At 39.0% G+C, this 25867-nt stretch overlaps 1 protein-coding gene across 1 annotated transcript in view; it reads right to left on the reverse strand.

Moving 5' to 3' along the window:
* Positions 1 to 25867, reverse strand: part of LOC121004931 — a 70815-nt gene that overhangs the window by 22827 nt on the left and 22121 nt on the right. Inside the window, exons 2-7 of the mRNA XM_040437364.1 lie at positions 15797 to 15878; positions 15091 to 15252; positions 14097 to 14234; positions 11973 to 12212; positions 10623 to 10967; positions 6505 to 6744 (exon numbers count right to left, since the gene is read on the reverse strand). Of these exons, the coding sequence (XP_040293298.1) occupies positions 6505 to 6744; positions 10623 to 10967; positions 11973 to 12212; positions 14097 to 14234; positions 15091 to 15252; positions 15797 to 15848 (1177 nt within the window). The 5' untranslated portion in view covers positions 15849 to 15878. The remainder of the gene's footprint in view (positions 1 to 6504; positions 6745 to 10622; positions 10968 to 11972; positions 12213 to 14096; positions 14235 to 15090; positions 15253 to 15796; positions 15879 to 25867) is intronic.

A 25867-nucleotide genomic window follows, 5' to 3' on the forward strand; every position in this document is an offset into this window, starting at 1 on the left:
TACTGCCCCATAAGTACAAGAATATAACTACTATAATACTGCTCCTATGTATAAGAATATAACTACTATAATACTGCCTCCTAAGTACAGGAATATAACTACTATAATACTGATCCTATGTACAAGAATATAACTACTATAATACTGCTCCTATGTACAAGAATATAACTACTATAATACTGCTCCTATGTACAGGAATATAACTACTATAATACTGCCCCGTATGTACAAGAATATAACTACTATAATACTGCTGCTATGTACAAGAATATAACTACTATAATACTGCCCCCTAAGTACAAGAATATAACTACTATAATACTGCTCCTATGTATAAGAATATAACTACTATAATACAGCCTCCTAAGTACAGGAATATAACTACTATAATACTGATCCTATGTACAAGAATATAACTACTATAATACTGCCTCCTATGTACAAGAATATAACTACCATAATACTGCCTCCTATGTACAAGAATATAACTAGTATAATACTGCTCCTATGTACAAGAATATAACTACTGTAATACTGCCTCCTATGTACAAGAATATAACTACTATAATACTGCTCTTATGTACAAGAATATAACTACTATAATACTGCTCTTATGTACAAGAATATAACTACTATAATACTGCTCCTATATACAAGAATATAACTACTATAATACTGCTCCTATGTACAAGAATATAACTACTATAATACTGCTCCTATGTATAAGAATATAACTACTATAATACTGCTCCTATGTATAAGAATATAACTACTATAATACTGCCTCCTAAGTACAGGAATATAACTACTATAATACTGCTCCTATGTACAAGAATATAACTACTATAATACTGCCTCCTATGTACAAGAATATAACTACCATAATACTGCCTCCTATGTACAAGAATATAACTACTATAATACTGCTCCTATGTACAAGAATATAACTACCATAATACTGCCTCCTATGTACAAGAATATAACTACTATAATACTGCTCCTATGTACAAGAATATAACTACTATAATACTGCTTCTATGTACAAGAATAGACCTACTATAATACTGCCTCCTATGTACAAGAATATAACTACTATAATACTGCTCCTATGTACAAGAATATAACTACTATAATACTGCTCCTATGTACAGGAATATAACTACTATAATACTGCCCCCTATGTACAAGAATATAACTACTATAATACTGCTGCTATGTACAAGAATATAACTACTATAATACTGCCCCCTAAGTACAAGAATATAACTACTATAATACTGCTCCTATGTATAAGAATATAACTACTATAATACTGCCCCATAAGTACAAGAATATAACTACTATAATACTGCTCCTATGTATAAGAATATAACTACTATAATACTGCCTCCTAAGTACAGGAATATAACTACTATAATACTGATCCTATGTACAAGAATATAACTACTATAATACTGCTCCTATATACAAGAATATAACTACTATAATACTGCTCCTATGTACAAGAATATAACTGCTATAATACTGCTCCTATGTACAAGAATATAACTACTATAATACTGCCTCCTAAGTACAGGAATATAACTACTGTAATACTGCCTCCTATGTATAAGAATATAACTACTATAATACTGATCCTATGTACAAGAATATAACTACTATAATACTGCTGCTATGTACAAGAATATAACTACTATAATACTGCCCCCTAAGTACAAGAATATAACTACTATAATACTGCTCCTATGTATAAGAATATAACTACTATAATACTGCCCCATAAGTACAAGAATATAACTACTATAATACTGCTCCTATGTATAAGAATATAACTACTATAATACTGCCTCCTAAGTACAGGAATATAACTACTATAATACTGATCCTATGTACAAGAATATAACTACTATAATACTGCTCCTATATACAAGAATATAACTACTATAATACTGCTCCTATGTACAAGAATATAACTGCTATAATACTGCTCCTATGTACAAGAATATAACTACTATAATACTGCCTCCTAAGTACAGGAATATAACTACTATAATACTGCCTCCTATGTATAAGAATATAACTACTATAATACTGATCCTATGTACAAGAATATAACTACTATAATACTGCTCCTATGTACAAGAATATAACTACTATAATACTGCTCCTATGTACAAGAATATAACTGCTATAATACTGCTCCTATGTACAGGAATATAACTACTATAATACTGCCCCCTATGTACAAGAATATAACTACTATAATACTGCTGCTATGTACAAGAATATAAATACTATAATACTGCCCCCTAAGTACAAGAATATAACTACTATAATACTGCTGCTATGCATAAGAATATAACTACTATAATAATGCCCCATAAGTACAAGAATATAACTACTATAATACTGCTCCAATGTACAAGAATATAACCACTATAATACTGCTCCTATGTACAAGAATATAACTACTATAATACTGCTCCTATGTACAAGAATATAACTACTATAATACTGCCTCCTATGTACAAGAATATAACTACTATAATACTGCCTACTATGTACAAGAATATAACTACTATAATACTGCTCCTATGTACAAGAATATAACTACTATAATACTGCTCCAATGTACAAGAATATAACTACTATAATACTGTTCCTATGTACAAGAATATAACTACTATAATACTGCTCCTATGTACAAGAATATAACTACTATAATACTGCTCCTATGTACAAGAATATATCTACTATAATACTGCCTGCTATGTACAAGAATATAACTACTATAATACTGCTCCTATGTACAAGAATATAACTACTATAATACTGCTCCTATGTGCAAGAATATATCTACTATAATACTGCCTGCTATGTACAAGAATATAACTACTATAATACTGCTCCTATGTACAAGAATATAACTACTATAATACTGCCTCCTATGTACAAGAATATAACTACTATAATACTGCTCCTATGTACAAGAATATAACTACTATAATACTACCTCCTATGTACAAGAATATAACTACTATAATACTGCTCCTATGTACAAGAATATAACTACTATAATACTGCTCCTATGTATAGGAATATAACTACTATAATACTGCTCCTATGTACAATAATATAACTACTATAATACTGCCTCCTATGTACAAGAATATAACTACTATAATACTGCTCCTATGTATAGGAATATAACTACTATAATACTGCTCCTATGTACAATAATATAACTACTATAATACTGCTCCTATGTATAGGAATATAACTACTATAATACTGCCTCCTATGTACAAGAATATAACTACTATAATACTGCTCCTATGTACAAGAATATAACTACTATAATACTGCTCCTATGTACAAGAATATATCTACTATAATACTGCCTGCTATGTACAAGAATATAACTACTATAATACTGCTCCTATGTACAAGAATATAACTACTATAATACTGCTCCTATGTACAAGAATATAACTACTATAATACTGCCTCCTATGTACAGGGATATAACTACTATAATACTGCCTCCTATGTACAAGAATATAACTACTATAATACTGCTCCTATATACAAGAATATAACTACTATAATACTGCTGCTATGCATAAGAATATAACTACTATAATAATGCCCCATAAGTACAAGAATATAACTACTATAATACTGCTCCAATGTACAAGAATATAACTACTATAATACTGTTCCTATGTACAAGAATATAACTACTATAATACTGCTCCTATGTACAAGAATATAACTACTATAATACTGCTCCTATATACAAGAATATAACTACTATAATACTGCTGCTATGCATAAGAATATAACTACTATAATAATGCCCCATAAGTACAAGAATATAACTACTATAATACTGCTCCAATGTACAAGAATATAACTACTATAATACTGTTCCTATGTACAAGAATATAACTACTATAATACTGCTCCTATGTACAAGAATATATCTACTATAATACTGCCTGCTATGTACAAGAATATATCTACTATAATACTGCCTGCTATGTACAAGAATATAACTACTATAATACTGCTCCTATGTACAAGAATATAACTACTATAATACTGCTCCTATGTACAAGAATATAACTACTATAATACTGCCTCCTATGTACAGGGATATAACTACTATAATACTGCCTCCTATGTACAAGAATATAACTACTATAATACTGCTCCTATGTACAAGAATATAACTACTATAATACTGCTCCTATATACAAGAATATAACTACTATAATACTGCTCCTATGTACAAGACTATAACTACTATGATACTGCTCCTATGTACAAGAATATAACTACTATAATACTGCTCCTATGTACAAGAATATAACCACTATAATACTGCTCCTATGTACAAGAATATAACTACTATAATACTGCTCCTATGTACAAGAATATAACTACTATAATACTGCCTCCTATGTACAAGAATATAACTACTATAATACTGCCTACTATGTACAAGAATATAACTACTATAATACTGCTCCTATGTACAAGAATATAACTACTATAATACTGCTCCAATGTACAAGAATATATCTACTATAATACTGCTCCTATGTACAAGAATATATCTACTATAATACTGCCTGCTATGTACAAGAATATAACTACTATAATACTGCTCCTATGTACAAGAATATAACTACTATAATACTGTTCCTATGTACAAGAATATAACTACTATAATACTGCTCCTATGTGCAAGAATATATCTACTATAATACTGCCTGCTATGTACAAGAATATAACTACTATAATACTGCTCCTATGTACAAGAATATAACTACTATAATACTGCCTCCTATGTACAAGAATATAACTACTATAATACTGCTCCTATGTACAAGAATATAACTACTATAATACTACCTCCTATGTACAAGAATATAACTACTATAATACTGCTCCTATGTACAAGAATATAACTACTATAATACTGCTCCTATGTATAGGAATATAACTACTATAATACTGCTCCTATGTACAATAATATAACTACTATAATACTGCCTCCTATGTACAAGAATATAACTACTATAATACTGCTCCTATGTATAGGAATATAACTACTATAATACTGCTCCTATGTACAATAATATAACTACTATAATACTGCTCCTATGTATAGGAATATAACTACTATAATACTGCCTCCTATGTACAAGAATATAACTACTATAATACTGCTCCTATGTACAGGAATATAACTACTATAATACTGCTCCTATGTACAAGAATATAACTACTATAATACTGCTCCTATATATAAGAATATAACTACTATAATACTGCTCCTATGTACAAGAATATAACTACTATAATACTGCTCCTATGTATAGGAATATAACTACTATAATACTGCTCCTATGTATAGGAATATAACTACTATAATACTGCTCCTATGTACAAGAATATAACTACTATAATACTGCTCCTGTGTACAAGAATATAACTACTATAATACTGCTCCTGTGTACAATAATATAACTACTATAATACTGCTCCTATGTACAAGAATATAACTACTATAATACTGCTCCTATGTACAGGAATATAACTACTTTAATACTGTCTTCTATGTACAGGAATATAACTACTATAATACTGCCTCCTATATACAGGAATATAACTACTATAATACTACCTCCTATGTACAAGAATATAACTACTATAATACTGCTCCTATGTAGAAGAATATAACTACTATAATACTGCTCCTATGTACAAGAATATAACTACTATAATACTGCTCCTATGTACAGGAATATAACTACTATAATACTGCCTCCTATGTACAAGAATATAACTACTATAATACTGCTCCTATATATAAGAATATAACTACTATAATACTGCTCCTATGTACAAGAATATAACTACTATAATACTGCTCCTATGTATAGGAATATAACTACTATAATACTGCTCCTATGTACAAGGATATAACTACTATAATACCGCCTGCTATGTACAAGAATATAACTACTATAATACTGCTCCTATGTACAATAATATAACTACTATAATACTGCTCCTATGTACAAGAATATAACTACTATAATACTGCTCCTATGTACAAGAATATAACTACTATAATACTGCTCCTATATATAAGAATATAACTACTATAATACTGCTCCTATGTACAAGAATATAACTACTATAATACTGCTCCTATGTATAGGAATATAACTACTATAATACTGCTCCTATGTATAGGAATATAACTACTATAATACTGCTCCTATGTACAAGAATATAACTACTATAATACTGCTCCTGTGTACAAGAATATAACTACTATAATACTGCTCCTGTGTACAATAATATAACTACTATAATACTGCTCCTATGTACAGGAGAGCAGTAGGGGTAAAGCTACCTCAGCTAACAAACGAAGGTCAGATATATTTCTGGCAGAGCACTGTGTTGCCGCCACCCTTGGTATCTCACCTAGAGTGACAGTGGCACTGATCAGCCTCTCCTTCCCCTTGATGACACTGCAGGTCCAGATGGCCTCACTCTCATTCACAGCTGTGACTATATCTAAGGAGCTTTGTCCCTGTTGTCCACATATGCCATGACTTGTGTTCCATTGATTCCAACACAGTTTTGCATTGATGTCAATGCAGTTTACTCGACACTGGAGAGGAGTTTGGGCGTCCAGGATGATGTCACTTCTTGAATCAGACACTGAAAAAACGAATGGTGACATTAGACATTAGATAAGCAGCTGCCCGACATATCCCGCGCCATCTATCCGGAATTCCAGCTCTATCATGTGAGGACACTGCAAATAACACCTAATATCATAAGAATGTCTTTATTAATACATTCTGATAAAAAACGTAATTTAAAAGGGATGTCCACCCAAATTCTGTGGTATAAATATATATCTATATATATATATATATATATATATATATATATATATATATATATATATACTGTATGTGTTATACATAGCTCCAAATCCCCTGCATAGTCAAAGTTAAATGATTAAATGATACATTTCTGGTACCTGAGGCCACCACTAGAGGGCGTTCACTACATACTGTCCATACATTGAACCTAATTTTAAGCTCCTAAGCTCCCTCTAGTGGTGGCAGCAAGAAGCCAGAGTTTTATTATTCATGTCTATGTCATTGTAGCTCTGTATCTGAAAAAAAAAAGCTCCAGTTGCAATAAACGTATATTAATAAATTAATCAGAAGAGGATGCTAGACAACACGACGTGAAAAGGCGGAGATTGGCCGGCAGCAGTGACGTACATGTGAGCGGCAGAGACTGTTGGTGCAACGCTGGAACTCGGAGGCTCCCACAAGGTTTTTTTCAATTTTCGGCCCATGCCCTGCTACCCCTAAAATTTCTTAGATCTCAGACAACCCCTAAAGTGTTACAGTTCTTACTAAGCTTCTGATAATGAGAACATTTTTCGTTTCATCATCTTCTCCTCTCACCTCAGAGTTATCCAATTATTGTGAAAATGATTCCAGAAATAGAATTTCTTGCTGAAAGCGGTGGCACCGTCTTCAGATCAGTCCTCCTATTATTAATTATCTCTTTCTAGTAACGGCTGTAACCATGGAAACAATACGAGAGGGGCTATAATTTAATGGAAACCCTTCCGCACTTCATACATCTATGTCCTGTCAGGGCGAACTCTACACTGTGATATGTTGTCATTTCTGTAGCAGTCGATGTACGGGGGAGCTTTATGTTTTCTTATTATGCCCGTGATTTCCAATGGACGTTGCTGTGACATGACCTCTAGACTGGGGTTGTTGCGATACCAAAATTTTGAATCGATTTCAATACCATAAAAAGTATCGCGATACTCGATACCATGCGAAAAAACTAAAACACCAAAAAAGCCGCGTGCATTTTCTGCATTTTATGGAACGTCCGGCCCATAATAGAACAGTTCGATCCTATTTTTTGGGGGGACAAGATGACTAAATGGCGAATTACACGGTTTTTATTTTTTTTATGTTACGGCGTTCACCGCATAGGAGATATTTTTTTATATTTTAATAGTTTGGATTTTTTCGGACGTGGCGATATGTAATATGTTTATTTTTTCATTGTTTATATAGTTTATATGCAAAATTGGGAAAGGGGGTGAATTAAACTTTTAATATTTTGGTGTTACAATGGCAGCCAGGGCTTCAATAGTGTCCCGGTTGCCTGGTAACCGATCGGAGCCCCGCGATTTCACTGCTGGGGCTCCAATCGTAAGCTGCCATTGCCACCAATGAGTATTTTGAGGAGGGGGGGGAGGACACCCTGTGGCCACTGCCACCAATGATTATAATACTGGGGGGCGCACTGCGCCACCAATGAATGTAATTAAACCATTAACACAAACCCGGCCTCTATGACAGGGTGCTGCGATCCCCGTCAATTAACCCTTCAGGTGCGGCACCTGAGGGGTTAATTGCCACGGTTCGGTGGATCACCATGCCCTGTCATAGAGGCCGAGTTTGTGATACGGCCGGCACCCGGTGCTTACATTTGTATTAATCGTTTAATTACATTCATTGGTGGCGCAGTGGCCACAGCCCCTCCCCCCCTCCTCAGTATTATCTCCTCATCAGTGGCAGTGGCTGCACAGTAGCGCAGCGTATTGTTGGAAAATAGCAAATCCCGGTATCGAATCCATCTGTATCCGTAACAGATTTAGCATTGGGGACCACAAGCTTCAATTTACCCATTGCATTTGTATCAAATTAAAAGCCTGGCCCTAACCTGAGGCATACAGTGAGGAACAGAAGTATTTGAACACCCTGCGATTTTGCACATTCTCCCACTTAGAAATCATGGAGGGGTCTGACATTCACATTGTAGGTGCATTCCCTCTGAGAGACAGAATAAAATAAAAAAAATCAGGAAATTACATTGTATGATTTTTAAAGAATGTATTTGTCTTGCACGGCTGAACATAAGTATTTGGACAGCTGAGAAACAGCAAGAATTCTGGCTCTCAAAGACCTGTTACTGCGCCTTTAAAAAGTCCACCTCTACTCCACTCATTAATCTAACTTCGTAGCACATGTCTGAGCTCTTTAAAGACCCCTGTCCACCCCACAGTCAGTCAGACGCCAACTACTACCATGGGCAAGACCAAAGAGCTGTCAAAAGAGACCAGAGACAAAATTGTGGACCTCCACAAGGCTGGAAAGAGCTACGGGGCAATTGCCAAGCAGCTTGGTAAAAATAGATCAACTGTTGGAGCAATTGTTAGAAAATGGAAGAGGCTAAAGACGACTGTCAGTCTCCCTTGGACTTGGGCTCCATGCAAGATCTCACCTCGTGGGGTATCACTGATAAGAAAGGTGAAGAATCAGCCCAGAACTACAAGGGAGGAGCTGGTCAATGACATGAAGAGAGCTGGGACCACAGTTTCAGAGGTCACTGTCGGTAGAACACTACGCCGTCATGGTTTCAAATCATGCATTGCACGAAAGGTTCCCCTGCTCCAGTCATCACATGTCCAGGCCCGTCCGAAGTTTGCCGATGACCATCTGTATGATCCAGAGGAGGCCGGGGAGAAAGTCATGTGGTCAGATGAGACCAAAGTAGAACTTTTTGGTCTAAACTTCACTCATCGTGTTTGGAGGAAAAAGGAGGATGAGTTGCATCCCAAGAACACCATCCCTACTGTGAAGCATGGGGGGTAACATCATGCTTTGGGGGTGCTTTTCTGTGAAGGGGACAGGACAACTACACTGTATTAAGGAGAGGATGAATGGGGCCATTTATTGTAAGATTTTGAGCAACAACCTCCTTCCCTCAGTCAGAGCATTGAAGATGGGTCGCGGTTGGGTCTTCCAACATGACAACCTCCCGAAGCACACAGCCAGGATAACCAAGGAGCGGCTCCGTAAGAAGCATATCAAGGTTCTGGAGTGGCCTAGCCAGTCTCCAGACCTAAATCCAATAGAACATCTTTGGAGGGAGCTGAAACTCTGTGTTGCTCAGCGACAGCCCTGAAACCTGACAGATCTAGAAGAGATCTGTGTGGAGGAGTGGGCCAAAATCCCTGCTGCAGTGTGTGCAAACCTGGTCAAGAAACACAGGAAACGTCTGACCTCTGTAATTGCAAACAAAGTCTTCTGTACCAAATATTAACACTGATTTTCTCAGGTGTTCAAATACTTATGTTCAGTAGTGCAAGACAAACACATTCTTTAAAAACCATACAATGTGATTTCCTGATTTTTTTATTGTTTTTTTTTATTCTGTGGGAATGTACCTACAATGTGAATTTCAGACCCCTCCATGATTTCTAAGTGGGATAACTTGCAAAATCATACTGTCAATTTGTCATTATGTGGCCATGCTGCTTTTGTCTAGAACCCTATTTATGTATTATCAAATATGTATTGTTTTATATTGCTATTGTAATTATCATTTTTATTATACTGAGATAATAAATCAGGGCTCTGGGATGATGAACTAGAGCTCTGAGATAAATCATGTTCCTGAGTTTAAAAAAAATCAGCGCTCTGAGATAAACAAGGGCACTGAGATATTATATATAGAGAGAGAGAGAGAAAGACATTTCTTACCTGTGAGACTGGCCACGCACACCTTTCTCGTCAGATTCTTCATTCTATTCCCGATCTTTAGAACGATCTCCATCTGATAATCGCCACTTTTAGGATTCAGAAGATAAACGCTCAGGTCGTTTGGTTTCGCTGATGCATCCTTCGAATGACTCTTTGCAGCCCAACCTGCTGCGCCTTCCGTCATATGAAGTTGATTGAGGATTTGAGATGAATAACTGATGGACCCTTCTACTACGTGGACATCTGAGGACAAGGGTTTGCTTCGAATGTCGAAGTTGAAGATCCACGGGACGGTGACAGGGTTTGTTCCTGATGTATAGACAATGGACGGAGAGTCATGGAAACCTGCAAAAATCACCAAGACGAGAAGTTACAAGTGCCTGAAAAACCCCAATGGGCAATTCAGGAGAAAAAAAACATTAAGGAGAAGCTCACTGTACACTGATTTATTATTGATTTCAGTCCGATCTGCATAGAGCTCCCTGTAGTATGTACACAGAGGTGGCAAAGTGGGTATAATTAGGATGTAGGGTAATTCGCCATCTCTGTGGTGGGCACCTCATGCTTGGAACCTTCTTTACAAATCTTGCATTTGCCCCATACATTGTAAAGACTATATGTAATAAAAAATATGGGGTTAAAAAAAAATTCTGCCGTTTTTAACGGCCGTTAAAAACGAATGCAAAATGGCTGAAAAACAGACGTTAAATCCGTTAAAAATGAATGCAAAATGGCTGAAAAACAGACGTTAAATCCGTTAAAAACGAATGCAAAATGGCTGAAAAACAGACGTTAAAATTGGTTAGACGGCCAGGAAAATAGATGCACACGGATGGAAAATGGTCATGAAAACTGATAGTTTATCTGTTTTTAACAGTGTTTTTTTCACTGCTGTGTGAAAGAGTAGATGCCCCTAGCCAGTGGCGTACATAGAGATGTAAGGGCCCCATAGCAAGGATCAACCAGGCCCCCCACACAGGACAGAAGGGTTTTCTGCCTAACCCTTTTCAATGGACCATGGACCATTTTTCCACTGCTTCATTTGCTAAAAGCTGTTCCTTTAGAGGGTAGAGTCCTGACCAAGTATTCACCTCCAGTAGAGGAAGAGATAATCCCAACTACGACTGGGCCCCCTCCTGCCCTGGGCCCCATAGCAGTCGCATGGTCTGCCGCTATGGTAGTTACGCCCCTGCCCCTAGCAGATAATTCTGTATCTTACACTGGAACTCCAGGCTAAAGATCAAACTCCATCTTTTTGGAGGTAGAAAGCAGAGTGAAAAAAATAAAATAATGTACCGATACTACCGTTACCAGTCTATGGAGAGAAGAGGTAGACAGTGGTTCTAATACCGAAAATTTTGATATGTCTGGTGATGTCTAGTCCACTTCCACCATCCATCTTAAGGCGGCACACGTAATCACCACTGCTGTTTAATTGCACATTGTACACCTTCAATTCAGGATCCTCTGATTTCACACTCCCATCCTTCTCCCATGAGACTCGGAGTCCCGGAACTGATGAAGATGATGGTGTCAATTCCAATACCAGGTCTTCTGATGGAAGAAGACTGGTAGATGGTCGTATGGATACTGCATGAAAAGGTGGAATTAGAAGAAAATAGGATACATCATAAGATACAAGCATTTATCAGATCAACTTGAAATTTAGGGTGATGGCACACTTGTCCGCACGTCCACTACAATACACAACTTCTAAGGGCACGGGAGGCATCAAACATTAACCCCAAAATAAATTCAGATCCTATACCAGACCTCAGAGACAAGAGCTCAGATTTATTCAGCCCCCAAAACAGGCGTCAAACTATTTATTCAGACTCAACAATAAATCCAGATCATAAACCAGACACCTACGTTAATTCACAGATCAGAACAGCCCCCAAAATTAATTCAGACTTCAAATAAATAAGTTCAGACTCCAGACCAAGAGTGTGGACTCATTGTGCAAACTGGTCTGACTCTGGGCCAACCCAAAGGGTGTTATCCAGTCACCTGGTATTCAGCATTCAACCCTTGTTTAGGTATCTGGACTTCACTGCAGGGGAGCAAAAGAGACCGCTACCTCTTGGGATAGTCGCAGTATAGTAGACTAGGGTCACCAGGGACACCAGTTCAAGCACCAGAAGCTCAGGATACAGAAAACACAACAAAACCAGCAGTTGAACATTCACTTAGACTAATAAGCTGGTATTTGAGATCCAGGCAACACACTGGTTAGTGTAGATGGAAACACAGCATAGACTGGCTGGTAGTAGTGAAGAAACAGGCAGTTCAGGCTGGGTACATGGCAGGAGCGTTAACTTAATGGGTTAACTTAAACACGAACAGAACTGGAACTGGAAGTAAGGGAACACACAAGCTGGCTGGGTACAAAGCTTGAGGCACAACAGGAACACATGCAGGAACTAACGCAGGAGAATCAAGGAAGCACTAAAATTCTGAACCTCTTTGCTGGTCACCAGGGAACTTAAGGCTTAGACACCCTTTTCCTGGAGAAGGTGCCTTAAATACCCCAGGACCCTAAGCCATTGGTCCTTTAAGAGGCAGGAAATGAGTACCAGTGCCCTAAGGACACAGATGCTGGTCTACAAGATGGCAGCATGGAGGCAGCAACATGCAGAGGACGCCAGTGACCAGGATGTTGGATTGCATGGTGAGTGGAACCGCATCAACAAACACAGGGGACCGCAGGGTCACAATGGGTACAAACTGGTGACCTAATAATTACCACTTGCTACCAGGGGATTTTTAGTTCTGGACACCACTGCAAGCAATCTCTAGATTCCGACATCGATCTTGAGTCTCATGCCCTGAAAGGCTTGAAATGGTAGGGGGCCTGCAGACCTAGAAACCCCTATGGCTACACTACAGGACATATAAAATCATTTCAGTTGGGGAAGTCAAGTGTCATAGTGAACTCAACTTCCTCAAAGAGTGTTGTCAAATTAGCAATGTGTGCCCAGCAGAATTGCCCACAGCATTGAACAAGGCTTGACCATTGTACGGGCATACAGTAGGTTTATGAAATGTACAATGAATATACAGTTAACTTTTTCTTTCAATGTTTCCTCTTTGGTCACAAGGTTTACTATCACTGGCATGGAGGATGTGGCCGATACCTCGGCATGGACCGGATTCAAGTTAAATGTATTCTTGTACAACAAATGTTCTCCAAAGATGGCTTTCCTCATCCTGTGTATACTGGCAAGCTCATTGATTGACCAAGTCTGTATAGATCTATTTCAGGGATGGCCCGCCAGCTGTTGCAAAACTACAACTCCCTGCATGCCCAGACTGTCTACAGCTATCAACCTATAGCAGGGCATGGTGGGAATTGTAGTTTTACAACAGCTGGAGAGCCACGGGTTGGCCATCCCTGATCTATTGGATCCCCTACTATTTTATGAACCCCCAACCCAATGACCGCCACAGATGTATTCTTCCCCTTCAACGTACCTTGAACAACGAAGAGTTTCACAGTTCTGAAAACGGACGTTCCATGCCGACAAGTATAAGTGTCTGAATCTTCAGTCCTAACATCCGTCACGGTCAGGTCATTGGTAGCATGGGACGGAACACTGTAACGATTCTTATCTTTTCAAAACGGACACAAAGATACATAAATGTGAATTTTCTCCATGTCCTTTGTGGTCAAGCTGAAAAAAATTCTATTAAGCAGTTTTTAAATGATGTCTAGCGACCAATATGGTTGACAACCAAAATCATATTTTTTTTATTTTTGGGGCTATTCACACTTAATAAAGGCAATTTTTTACGATTGCATTGTACTCATTTTGAGCTAAAAATAATTTTTTAAATTGGTTATTTCATTTATTACAATTTTTCAGCAGTTTTTGTTATAAAGGGTTAACTCTTTGCCTAGCTGTGAGCATCTTGCTTTCTCTTTGAGCCGTTATCTTCTGACTATATATGTCCCTTATCTTTGATAAACACTTTTTTTAAGTCATATCAGTAAGATAAGAACTGAGCTATAATGAGTGTTTAGGAGGTCAGAAGATCAGAGATAAGGAGCCGTCAGCTGAGCTGCCTGACAGAAAACAGTATAAACACAGAGACTCTCAAGGCTGTACAGAGAAAGGGGCTGAACATTTTTAATAATGACCAGTTGAAAGAAATTATTTTTAGCTCAAAATGAGTACAATACAATAATAAAAGAAAATGCCCCCAAAGGTGTTCATAGCCTGTTTAAAAAAAAAGAATCTTTCCAGTGTTCACACTGTCCACTAAAGCACACAATAGACTGAGACAGAATGAGCGGAGACATTTCAGTATGATTATCAGTGGGAGCTTAATCACAGTTCTGTACTATTAGAGGCCTAGATACAATTGAATAGCAGCATTATACAGATAATGCTCAGTTGACAGCTCCCCTATCACTCCCTGATCTAAGGGGGGAGGGGGCAATAGTCTATAACTCTACTAGTTTTACCTTCTACTTTAGGGCCATAATATTTGTTGCCTTTTGTGTATTTCATTAAGACCCTTTCATTCCGAAACCATTCGATATCTCCATTAGTTTCTTTACCACAAGGCAGACATACTTTTTTTCCAACCTCAGTGATGACTTTATCGTTGGATGCCAATGAGAGACCTGAAAAAAAATTCATCGATATTTCAAACATCTGATAGATTGGCCAGTCTTGGGGCTGGCACCAGGCAAAATCTGGGCCCACTAGGCTTGAAGGGTCTATGGAAATGTGTGAAGATAGGATACATGGGCCCGACTATAACTGTCGGCCTAAGGCTTGTTCGGCTGAATGCTATCTCTCCCGATCCTCCCATACATAATTAGGCCGAGCATGCATATATAGGGAATGGGAGAGGGAAGAATGCTATTGGCAAACACGCTGTGCACTGCCTTGTCTCCCCGAGAACAAAATGATTGGGCAGTTGAAAGCCAACTTGCCCCATCTTTATCGGGGGACCCCATACACATTAGATGGTCCAATGTAGAGAGGAGAGGATGGGCCGCTGATGGTATAAATGGTATATAGGTATATAATGGTATGTTTCTTCGATTATATAATGGGGGCTAATCAATGACCAGCAGCCCCTAAATCAGTGATGCAGGTGGAATACCTCATTCATTGTATTTACATGTGTTTATTATATTTCACCATTCATATATGACTCACATATTTGGACATAAAAGATGGTTAAGCAGATTCCGCATAATTTCTCCATCATGGCAAGAAGCTGTAGCTCTGTAATGATGCACTGTAAATAAACAATAAGTGAAATTAGCTCCACATATGAGGACAGGACCAAGGTCTGTGAAGGGCCTTGCTTAAAACATATGCGTCGGGGGTAGCCGTAAAATTCTAAGAACGGAAGGAAAGAGAGAGAGATACTTGTTGAGGGAATTGCTATACAACTGCTGTGCATCTGAATCTGGGTTTGGTTTAGTTTGTCCTGGTTAATTTGGGTGGAGTTGTTGATTGCTGAGCCTTTATATAGCCAGGCCTTGTTTTCTTCTCTGGCTTCTGGGGAAAGTGCATGCTCTGTGCATTTCTTTCCATACTCAGGTACTTGTTCTTGTCCATTGTGTTTTATCAGACCTGTGGACCTCTGGTTTTCATTACTGTGAGCATTGAAGTTTGTTTATTTGCTGAGTTGTTTTTTTTGGTTTGTCTTAGTTGAAGTTATTTCATACCAGGATCATTCATCCACTTCCAACCTGTATGTCATCTCCCATCTACTACATTGCTGGACCTCTACCTCCTCCATCCATGGCTATCAATATTCAGTTCTTATCATCTATAGGTAAGTTTATTTTAGTCCATCATTGTCTGTAGTGTTGACTTCTGCTTCATATATGTTTCTTGTGACCATCTGATCTTTGTACAATTTAGCCCTAATCTAAAAGTCCTGGTGGTATCCGAGTACCGGGCTGCTATATGTGAACTCCAGTTCTGTGGGCCCATGAACAACCAGCATCATTACACTACCCAGAATATTGTGCCATATTATACTTAATTAATACCACTGCTCAGTGCCAATTGGCACCATATGGTGCCAAAAAATACTGATATATGGTACCTACATGATAGTGACATCCAGTCCCCAAATATCTGCTGTACGGTGCCTAAATAATACTACATTTCCTTCCAATATAGAAACAACCTGCCCGTGAAAACATGGCAGGAGAGATGGGGTAACTCATGGTGAAGAACCCCAGTATTTATCTCCAATGTGATCAGCATGTTTAAAGAGTCCCTGTACTTTCACACAATTGCATTTCATTTAACAGAGAATGATGTAACTAGTAAATTTCTAAATCACTTCATTTAAAAAATCAGCCTGCATTCACCTGAAAAAAGCAGTAAAGTTATGGCCGCTAGGGGTCTCACTTCCAACTAAGTTGCAGTCCACTGTCTGTTGTCAGACAAGATCCCTGGTAACAGAGACTCAGAAGACAGCTGAGAGGAAATGGGGGCATGTCAGAGCTAGCTGAGAGTCTGAGCCTGATAAAAGAACTGCTTCTACACTGCTTCTGAATTCATAAGAGCATCCTGTGTCTGTAAGGCTCCATTCAGACGTCTGTAGAATGTATGGGTCCGCACCCGTTCCGGATAATTGCGGAACGGGTGTAGACCCATTCATTTTCTATGGGGCAGGAATGGATGCGGACAGGACACAGTGTGCTGTCCGCATCCGCATTTCCGGAGTGTGGCCCCAAACTTCCGGTCCGCGGCTCCAGAAAAAAATGGAACATGCCCTATTCTTGTCCGCAATACACTACAGACGTGTGAATGGACCCTTAGTGTGACTTATCCCTCCTCATCTGTTCTGTGAGCTCCGGTGCTAGAAACAAACATAGTGCGAAGTACAGGAAAGGACGCCATAGCAGTACAGTGCTGGCAGACTTCACAGAAGAGAGACACATCCTGCTTCTGAGAGAAATGCATCTCTCTGTGTGCTGGAAACAGGGAATAATATGGCTGAAAAAAGCATTAAGAAGCCCGAAAAAGACATGTTCCTTCACAGTTATGATTGTACAAAGAAGAACAACCATTATGCAAACTTTTTTGAAAACTCAGGTATACTTCAAGAAGAAATTTAAATAGTATTGGATCGGCACTCAAGCATATGGGTTCACAGATTACTGGGAGGGGCTGGAGAAGATCCAGCGGTCATGGTCCATATCGGAACCAATGACAAAGTTAGGGGTAGGTGGAGAGTCCTTAAAAATGATTTCAGGGATTTAGGTCAAAAGCTTAGGGCAAGGACCTCAAAGGTAGTATTTTCCGAAATACTACCTGTACCACGGGCCACACAAGAAAGGCAGCGGGAGATTAGGGAGATTAACAAGTGGCTGAAGAACTGGTGTAGGAAGGAGGGGTTTGGGTTCCTGGAGAACTGGGCCGACTTCTCTGTCGGCTACAGGCTCTATCGTAGGGACGGGCTGCACCTCAATGGGGAAGGGGCAGCTGTGCTGGGGGGAAGATGGCTAGAAGGTTGGAGGAGTGTTTAAACTAGGGACTGGGGGGGAGGGTAATTACACTATAGAAGGGGTACATAGTGCAGATAGAGATCGGGGGCGAGGTAGTGGGACTGGGGGAGGAATGGAAGGAGGGACTAGAACCGTTCAGAAGGAAAGGTGTAGGGTAAAAAATATACATAAACCTCTCAAATGTATGTATAATAATGCCAGAAGACTGACTAATAAAACTGGGGAACTGAAATTAGTGATGTGTGAGGAGGACTATGACATAGTGGGAATAACTGAGACATGGCTGGATGATAGCTATGACAGTGGGAATAACTGAGACATGGCTGGATGATAGCTATGACAGTGAGAATAACTGAGACATGGCTGGATGATAGCTATGACAGTGGGAATAACTGAGACATGGCTGGACGATAACTATGACAGTGGGAATAACTGAGACATGGCTGGATGATAACTATGACAGTGGGAATAACTGAGACATGGCTGGATGATAGCTATGACAGTGGGAATAACTGAGACGTGGCTGGACGATAACTATGACAGTGGGAATAACTGAGACATGGCTGGATGATAGCTATGACAGTGGGAATAACTGAGACATGGCTGGATGATAGCTATGACAGTGGGAATAACTGAGACATGGCTGGATGATAGCTATGACATAGTGGGAATAACTGAGACACGGCTGGATGATAGCTATGACATAGTGGGAATAACTGAGACACGGCTGGACGATAGCTATGACAGTGGGAATAACTGAGACATGGCTGGATGATAGCTATGACAGTGAGAATAACTGAGACATGGCTGGATGATAGCTATGACAGTGGGAATAACTGAGACATGGCTGGATGATAGCTATGACAGTGAGAATAACTGAGACATGGCTGGATGATAGCTATGACAGTGAGAATAACTGAGACATGGCTGGATGATAGCTATGACAGTGGGAATAACTGAGACATGGCTGGATGATAGCTATGACAGTGAGAATAACTGAGACATGGCTGGATGATAGCTATGACAGTGAGAATAACTGAGACATGGCTGGATGATAGCTATGACAGTGGGAATAACTGAGACATGGCTGGATGATAGCTATGACAGTGAGAATAACTGAGACATGGCTGGATGATAGCTATGACAGTGAGAATAACTGAGACATGGCTGGATGATAGCTATGACAGTGGGAATAACTGAGACATGGCTGGATGATAGCTATGACAGTGAGAATAACTGAGACATGGCTGGATGATAGCTATGACAGTGAGAATAACTGAGACATGGCTGGATGATAGCTATGACAGTGGGAATAACTGAGACATGGCTGGATGATAGCTATGACAGTGGGAATAACTGAGACATGGCTGGATGATAGCTATGACAGTGAGAATAACTGAGACATGGCTGGATGATAGCTATGACAGTGGGAATAACTGAGACATGGCTGGATGATAGCTATGACAGTGGTAATAACTGAGACATGGCTGGATGATACCTATGACAGTGGGAATAACTGAGACATGGCTGGATGATAGCTATGACATAGTGGGAATAACTGAGACACGGCTGGATGATAGCTATGACAGTGAGAATAACTGAGACACGCTGGATGATAGCTATGACAGTGGGAATAACTGAGACATGGCTGGATGATATCTATGACAGTGGGAATAACTGAGACATGGCTGGATGATGGCTATGACAGTGAGAATAACTGAGACATGGCTGGATGATAGCTATGACAGTGGGAATAACTGAGACATGGCTGGATGATAGCTATGACAGTGGGAATAACTGAGACGTGGCTGGATGATAGCTATGACTGGGCGGTTAATGTACAAGGTTACAGTCTGTTTAGAAAGGATCGTCAAAACCGTAGAGGGGGAGGGGTCTGCCTTTATGTAAAGTCCTGTCTAAAGCCCACACTCCGGGAAGATATAAGTGAGGGACATGAACATGTGGAGTCACTGTGGGTAGAGATACATGGAGCTAAAAACAACAATAAATTACTAATAGGAGTTTACTATAAACCGCCTAATATACCAGAGTCCACAGAAAATCTACTACTAAACGAGATAGACGAGGCGGCAAATCATAATGAGGTGGTTATTATGGGGGACTTCAACTACCCAGTTATAGACTGGGAAACTGAAACTTGTATATCTCATAAGGGAAACAGGTTCTTGGCAATAACCAAAGACAATTACCTCTCCCAACTGGTTCAGGACCCGACTAGAGGGACGGCCATTCTGGACTTAATATTAACCAATAGACCTGAAAGAACAACAGACGTGCAGGTTGGTGGACACCTGGGAAATAGTGACCATAAAGTAATAACCTTCCAATTATCATTCAAAAGAGCGTTTCTACAGGGAGGAACAAAAATACCAAACTTCAAAAAAGCTAAATTTAGCCAACTAAGAGAGGCCATAGGCCGAACTAACTGGGACAAAGTCCTCACAAATACAGACACAAAATGGGATATCTTTAAAAACATCCTAAAAACTCATTGTGAGAGGTACATACCGTATGGGAATAAAAGGTTAAGGAACAAAAAGAAACCAATGTGGATAAACAGAACTGTAAAGAAAGCAATAAATGACAAAAAGAAAGCATATAAATCCCTAGAACAGGAGGGTTGCACGGAAGCACTGAAAAACTATAAGGAAAAAAATAAAACATGTAAAAAACAAATAAAAGCGGCCAAACTAGAGACCGAGAGATTAATTGCCAAAGAGAGTAAAACTAACCCTAAAATGTTCTTCAATTATATAAATGTTAAAAAGTATAAATCTGAAGGTGTCGGCCCTTTAAAGAGTAATGAGGGGGGAGTCGCAGAGAGCGACGAGGAGAAAGCAAAGCTATTAAATATTTTTTTCTCCAATGTATTCACTGAGGAATATAAACTGTCAGATGAAATGCAGAATGTTGAAATAAATTCGCTATTAAAAGTGCCCTGTCTGACCCAGGAAGAAGTACAACAGCGACTTAAAAAGATCAAAATAGACAAATCGCCCGGACTGCTTGGGCAGATAAGTGGCAGATGAGGTTTAACACTGACAAATGTAAGGTTATGCACATGGGAAGGAATAATGAAAGTCACCCGTACATACTAAAAGGTAAAACACTGGGTAACACTGACATGGAAAAGGACCTAGGAATTTTAATAAACAGCAAACTAAACTGCAAAAAACAGTGTCAGGCAGCTGCTGCCAAGGCCAATAAGATAATGGGTTGCATCAGAAGGGGCATAGATGCCCGTGATGAGAACATATTTCTACCACTTTACAAATCATTAGTCAGACCACACATGGAGGACTGTGTACAGTTCTGGGCTCCAGTGAACAAGGCAGACATAGCAGAGCTGGAGAGGGTCCAGAGGAGGGCAACTAAAGTAATAACTGGAATGGGGCAACTACAGTACCCTGAAAGATTATCAAAATTAGGGTTATTCACGTTAGAAAAAAGACGACTGAGGGGAGATCTAATAACTATGTATAAATATATCAGGGGTCAGTACAGAGATCTATCCCATCATCTATTTATCCCCGTGACTGTGACTGTGACGAGGGGACATCCTCTGCGTCTGGAGGAAAGAAGGTTTGTACACAAACATAGAAGAGGATTCTTTACGGTAAGAGCAGTGAGACTATGGAGCTCTCTGCCTGAGGAGGTGGTGATGGTGAGTACAATAAAGGAATTCAAGAGGGGCCTGGATGTGTTTCTGGAGTGTAATAATATTACAGGCTATAGCTACTAGAGAGGGGTCGTTGATCCAGGGAGTTATTCTGATGCCTGATTGGAGTCGGGAAGGAATTTTTTATTCCCCTAAAGTGAGGAAAATTGGCTTCTACCTCACAGGTTTTTTTTGCCTTCCTCTGGATCAACTTGCAGGATAACAGGCCGAACTGGATGGACAAATGTCTTTTTTCGGCCTTATGTACTATGTTACTATGTTACGCAAAGAACCAATAAAGTAGAGTAGTGAAATTTATTAAAACATAAAAAACATAAAAGCATACATAGACGTAATAGTGGGATGGATGAGATAATGGGTGGACTATCTCACGTATAAAGTCCATAAGATGCAGGTTATTGAAGAAAATGGATAATGTCCCGTACTTATGCAAATAATACCTATCAGGCAAAATCGATAGCAGTCTCATAGTATGATGAGTATGATACTCACTATTTACTGCGCAACTCTGTGGCGTCCCACATGTAAGAGCGCTTACCTCGGCGTCGATTCAATCCAATGCAAAAGGCAGAGTGTAGTTGCTTACTGACATCATAAAATCGGATCTCCGTAAGATCGCTTCAATTATCGCGAGATGAGCTGTTACTTTTTATTTCTCTTTCGTATAATACAGACTCTTCAATCGCGGCTAAAAATCTCAGTGAAGCTTCGATCTTGTGATCATGGATTGCTATCAGTAGCCAGCCGTTAATAAAGTCGACCACCAGTCGGTTTGCTTTCGTTCATTTCAGAAAATAATTTCCTTGGTATCTTTCGTAAAATTTTCATAAAATTTCAAGTAAGTTCTTATTTTATGAAAATTTTACGAAATTTTATGATATTTTATTCTACATAGAAGGATTCGCAAACCAGTATAGCATATGTGCATCTATCTTTGATATTATGTGCAATATATTGTATTCGATTGTATTTTTAAATCTAAAAGTGGGAATGCGATTTGGAAACATCGGCTGTTATTGCTATTATATTCTGCAACTACTAACCAAAAAAACGCATGTATGCTGAATAAATCGCATCAAAGACACATCATTACCGCAATGCTGGTTTTTGAAAGAAAAAAGGTGGAGAATACCTACTGACCCACCCCTGACCCATGTCTTGCGTTCTTTCCTTGATTTTCTGTGACCCACCCCAGCAATTGACAGACAGGTATATAAGGTCTTGGACTCTTGAATATGAACAAACCCACTGAGGAAGAAATAGGGATCTATTTCGAAACGCGTCTGGGATCGATGGGATATTCATAAAGAGTCCGAAATTTTAAGCATGGCCATGCAACATTGAAAGATACCAAGGAAATTTATTTTCTGAAATGAACGAAAGCAAACCGACTGGTGGTCGACTTTATTAACGGCTGGCTACTGATAGCAATCCATGATCACAGGATCGAAGCTTCACTGAGATTTTTAGCCGCGATTGAAGAGTCTTATTATACGAAAGAAAATGAAAAAGTAACAGCTCATCTCGCGATAATTGAAGCGATCTTACGGAGATCCGATTTTATGACGTCAGTAAGCAACTACACTCTGCCGTTTGCATTGGATTGAATTGACACCGAGGTAAGCGCTCTTACATGTGGGACGCCACAGAGTTGCGCAGTAAATAGTGAGTATCATACTCATCATACTATGAGACTGTTTGCTATCGATTTTGCCTGATAGGTATTATTTGCATAAGTTCGGGACATTATCCATTTTCTAAAATAACCTGCATCTTATGGACTTTATACATGAGATAGTCCACCCATTATCTCATCCATCCCACTATTACGTGTATGTATGCTTTTATGTTTTTGATGTTTTAATAAATTACACTACTCTACTTTATTGGTTCTTTGCGTGAACCCATATGTTTGAGTGCCGGTCCAATACTATTTAAATTTACTGTCTTTGAAGGGGTGATTCATTTTTGGATATTGGCACCTATCCGTGTATATAGAGAGAGAGCCGTCCCATTACTATTCACATACTTCAAGAAGAATCCTAATTATAAGAACAGTTTAAGTACAGTACAGACCAAAAGTTTGGACACACCTTCTCTTTCAAAGAGTTTTCTTTATTTTTTATGACTATGAAGGCATCAAAACTATGAATTAACACATGTGGAATTATATACATAGCAAACAAGTGTGAAACAACTAAAAATATGTCATATTCTAGGTTCTTCACAGTAGCCACCTTTTGCTTTGATTACTGCTTTGCACACTCTTGGCATTCTCTTGATGAGCTTCAAGAGGTAGTCCCCTGAAATGGTCTTCCAACAGTCTTGAAGGAGTTCCCAGAGATGCTTAGCACTTGTTGGCCCTTTTGCCTTCACTCTGCGGTCCAGCTCACCCCAAACCATCTCGATTGGGTTCAGGTCCGGTGACTGTGGAGGCCAGGTCATCTGGCGCAGCACCCCATCACTCTCCTTCATGGTCAAATAGCCCTTACTTTCAAAGTTTTCCCAATTTTTCGGCTGACTGACTGACCTTCATTTTTTAAAGTAATGATGGCCACTCGTTTTTCTTTACTTAGCTGCTTTTTTCTTGCCATAATACAAATTCTAACAGTCTATTCAGTAGGACTATCAGCTGTGTATCCACCTGACTTCTCCTCAACGCAACTGATGGTCCCAACCCCATTTATAAGGCAAGAAATCCCATTTATTAAACCTGACAGGGCACACCTGTGAAGTGAAGACCATTTCAGGGGACTACCTCTTGAAGCTCATCAAGAGAATGCCAAGAGTGTGCAAAGCAGTAATCAAAGCAAAAGGTGGCTACTTTGAAGAACCTAGAATATGACATATTTTCAGTTGTTTCACACTTGTTTGTTAGGTATATAATTCCACATGTGTTAATTCATAGTTTTGATGCCTTCAGTGTGAATCTACAATTTTCATAGTCATGAAAATAAAGAAAACTCTTTGAATGAGAAGGTGTGTCCAAACTTTTGGTCTGTACTGTATGTAAATTAGATTTCATCTAGTAGGAAGAAAACTGTCAATCTAGTACCAGCTATGGGAAGCTATCGTATAAGTCAATGTCCAACTCATTAAGGAGCCTTGAAATATGACAAACAATATCAGCCAAACCAAAGAGACCCGCAGCTCTTTTGGGGTCTACATAAAAATGTCTCTGGTTTGACTGATATTCCTAGTCATGTTTCAAGAAGGGCATTGACTTAAAGGGCAGCTACCTATAGATGGCACCAGAAAGACACTTGTGTTCCTTCTGGAAGAGAGCTAAGTTGCATACTTTTTTTTTAGCGAGCTTTGCCTGGACAACTCCCTAGATCTTCACAAGGAGAACCAAGGACTTTCAATGTCCTTCACAAATGGAAAGAGTTACATGAAGACATGAACTTTATGTACATGTGCAGCAAGACTGAGCTACACCTTGAAATACCTTCATACAAGAAACATGTGTTTTTACCAGACAGAGATGGAGATAAAGGGTCTGATGTGGTTTGTGGGCTTCATCCGCCCCCTCCTTCCGCAGTCAATGTCCCAGGGTATATGGGGGTAGACAGAAATCGTAAGTTACCTGCACATGTGGCGAGACCACAAGTTAAAGTTAGGGAGCAGAGTATTTGTGCAAAAAAATATGCAGAAAAGTGAATTGATGTGTGAGCAAGAACAATGGGGTGATTTATATTTGCCCTGTAAATTATCTTCACGGTTCTTCGAGACTCTGTTCTATGAGTTAGAACGGAGACCCTCTGGTGGACCACACCTGTCCATGCATTACATAGGTTACATCACGGGGATTAAACAGCTTACCCCAGAAATATCACTGCCCAGTTTTCTCATACTCTTCTTGTAAAATCCCAGGTTACCCTTCAGTTATGTGCCAGAAATTAGCCCTGGACTACTGGAACTTCTAGAGCTTTGAATGCTCTAGAACAGTGTTTCCCAACCAGTGTGCCTCCAGCTGTTGCAAAACTACAACTTCCAGCATGCCCGCACAGCCAAAGGCTGTCCGGGCATGCTGGGAGTTGTAGTTTTGCAACA

The sequence above is a fragment of the Bufo bufo genome, chromosome 6, assembly GCF_905171765.1.
Source record: "Bufo bufo chromosome 6, aBufBuf1.1, whole genome shotgun sequence".
Classification (NCBI taxonomy): domain Eukaryota; kingdom Metazoa; phylum Chordata; class Amphibia; order Anura; family Bufonidae; genus Bufo; species Bufo bufo.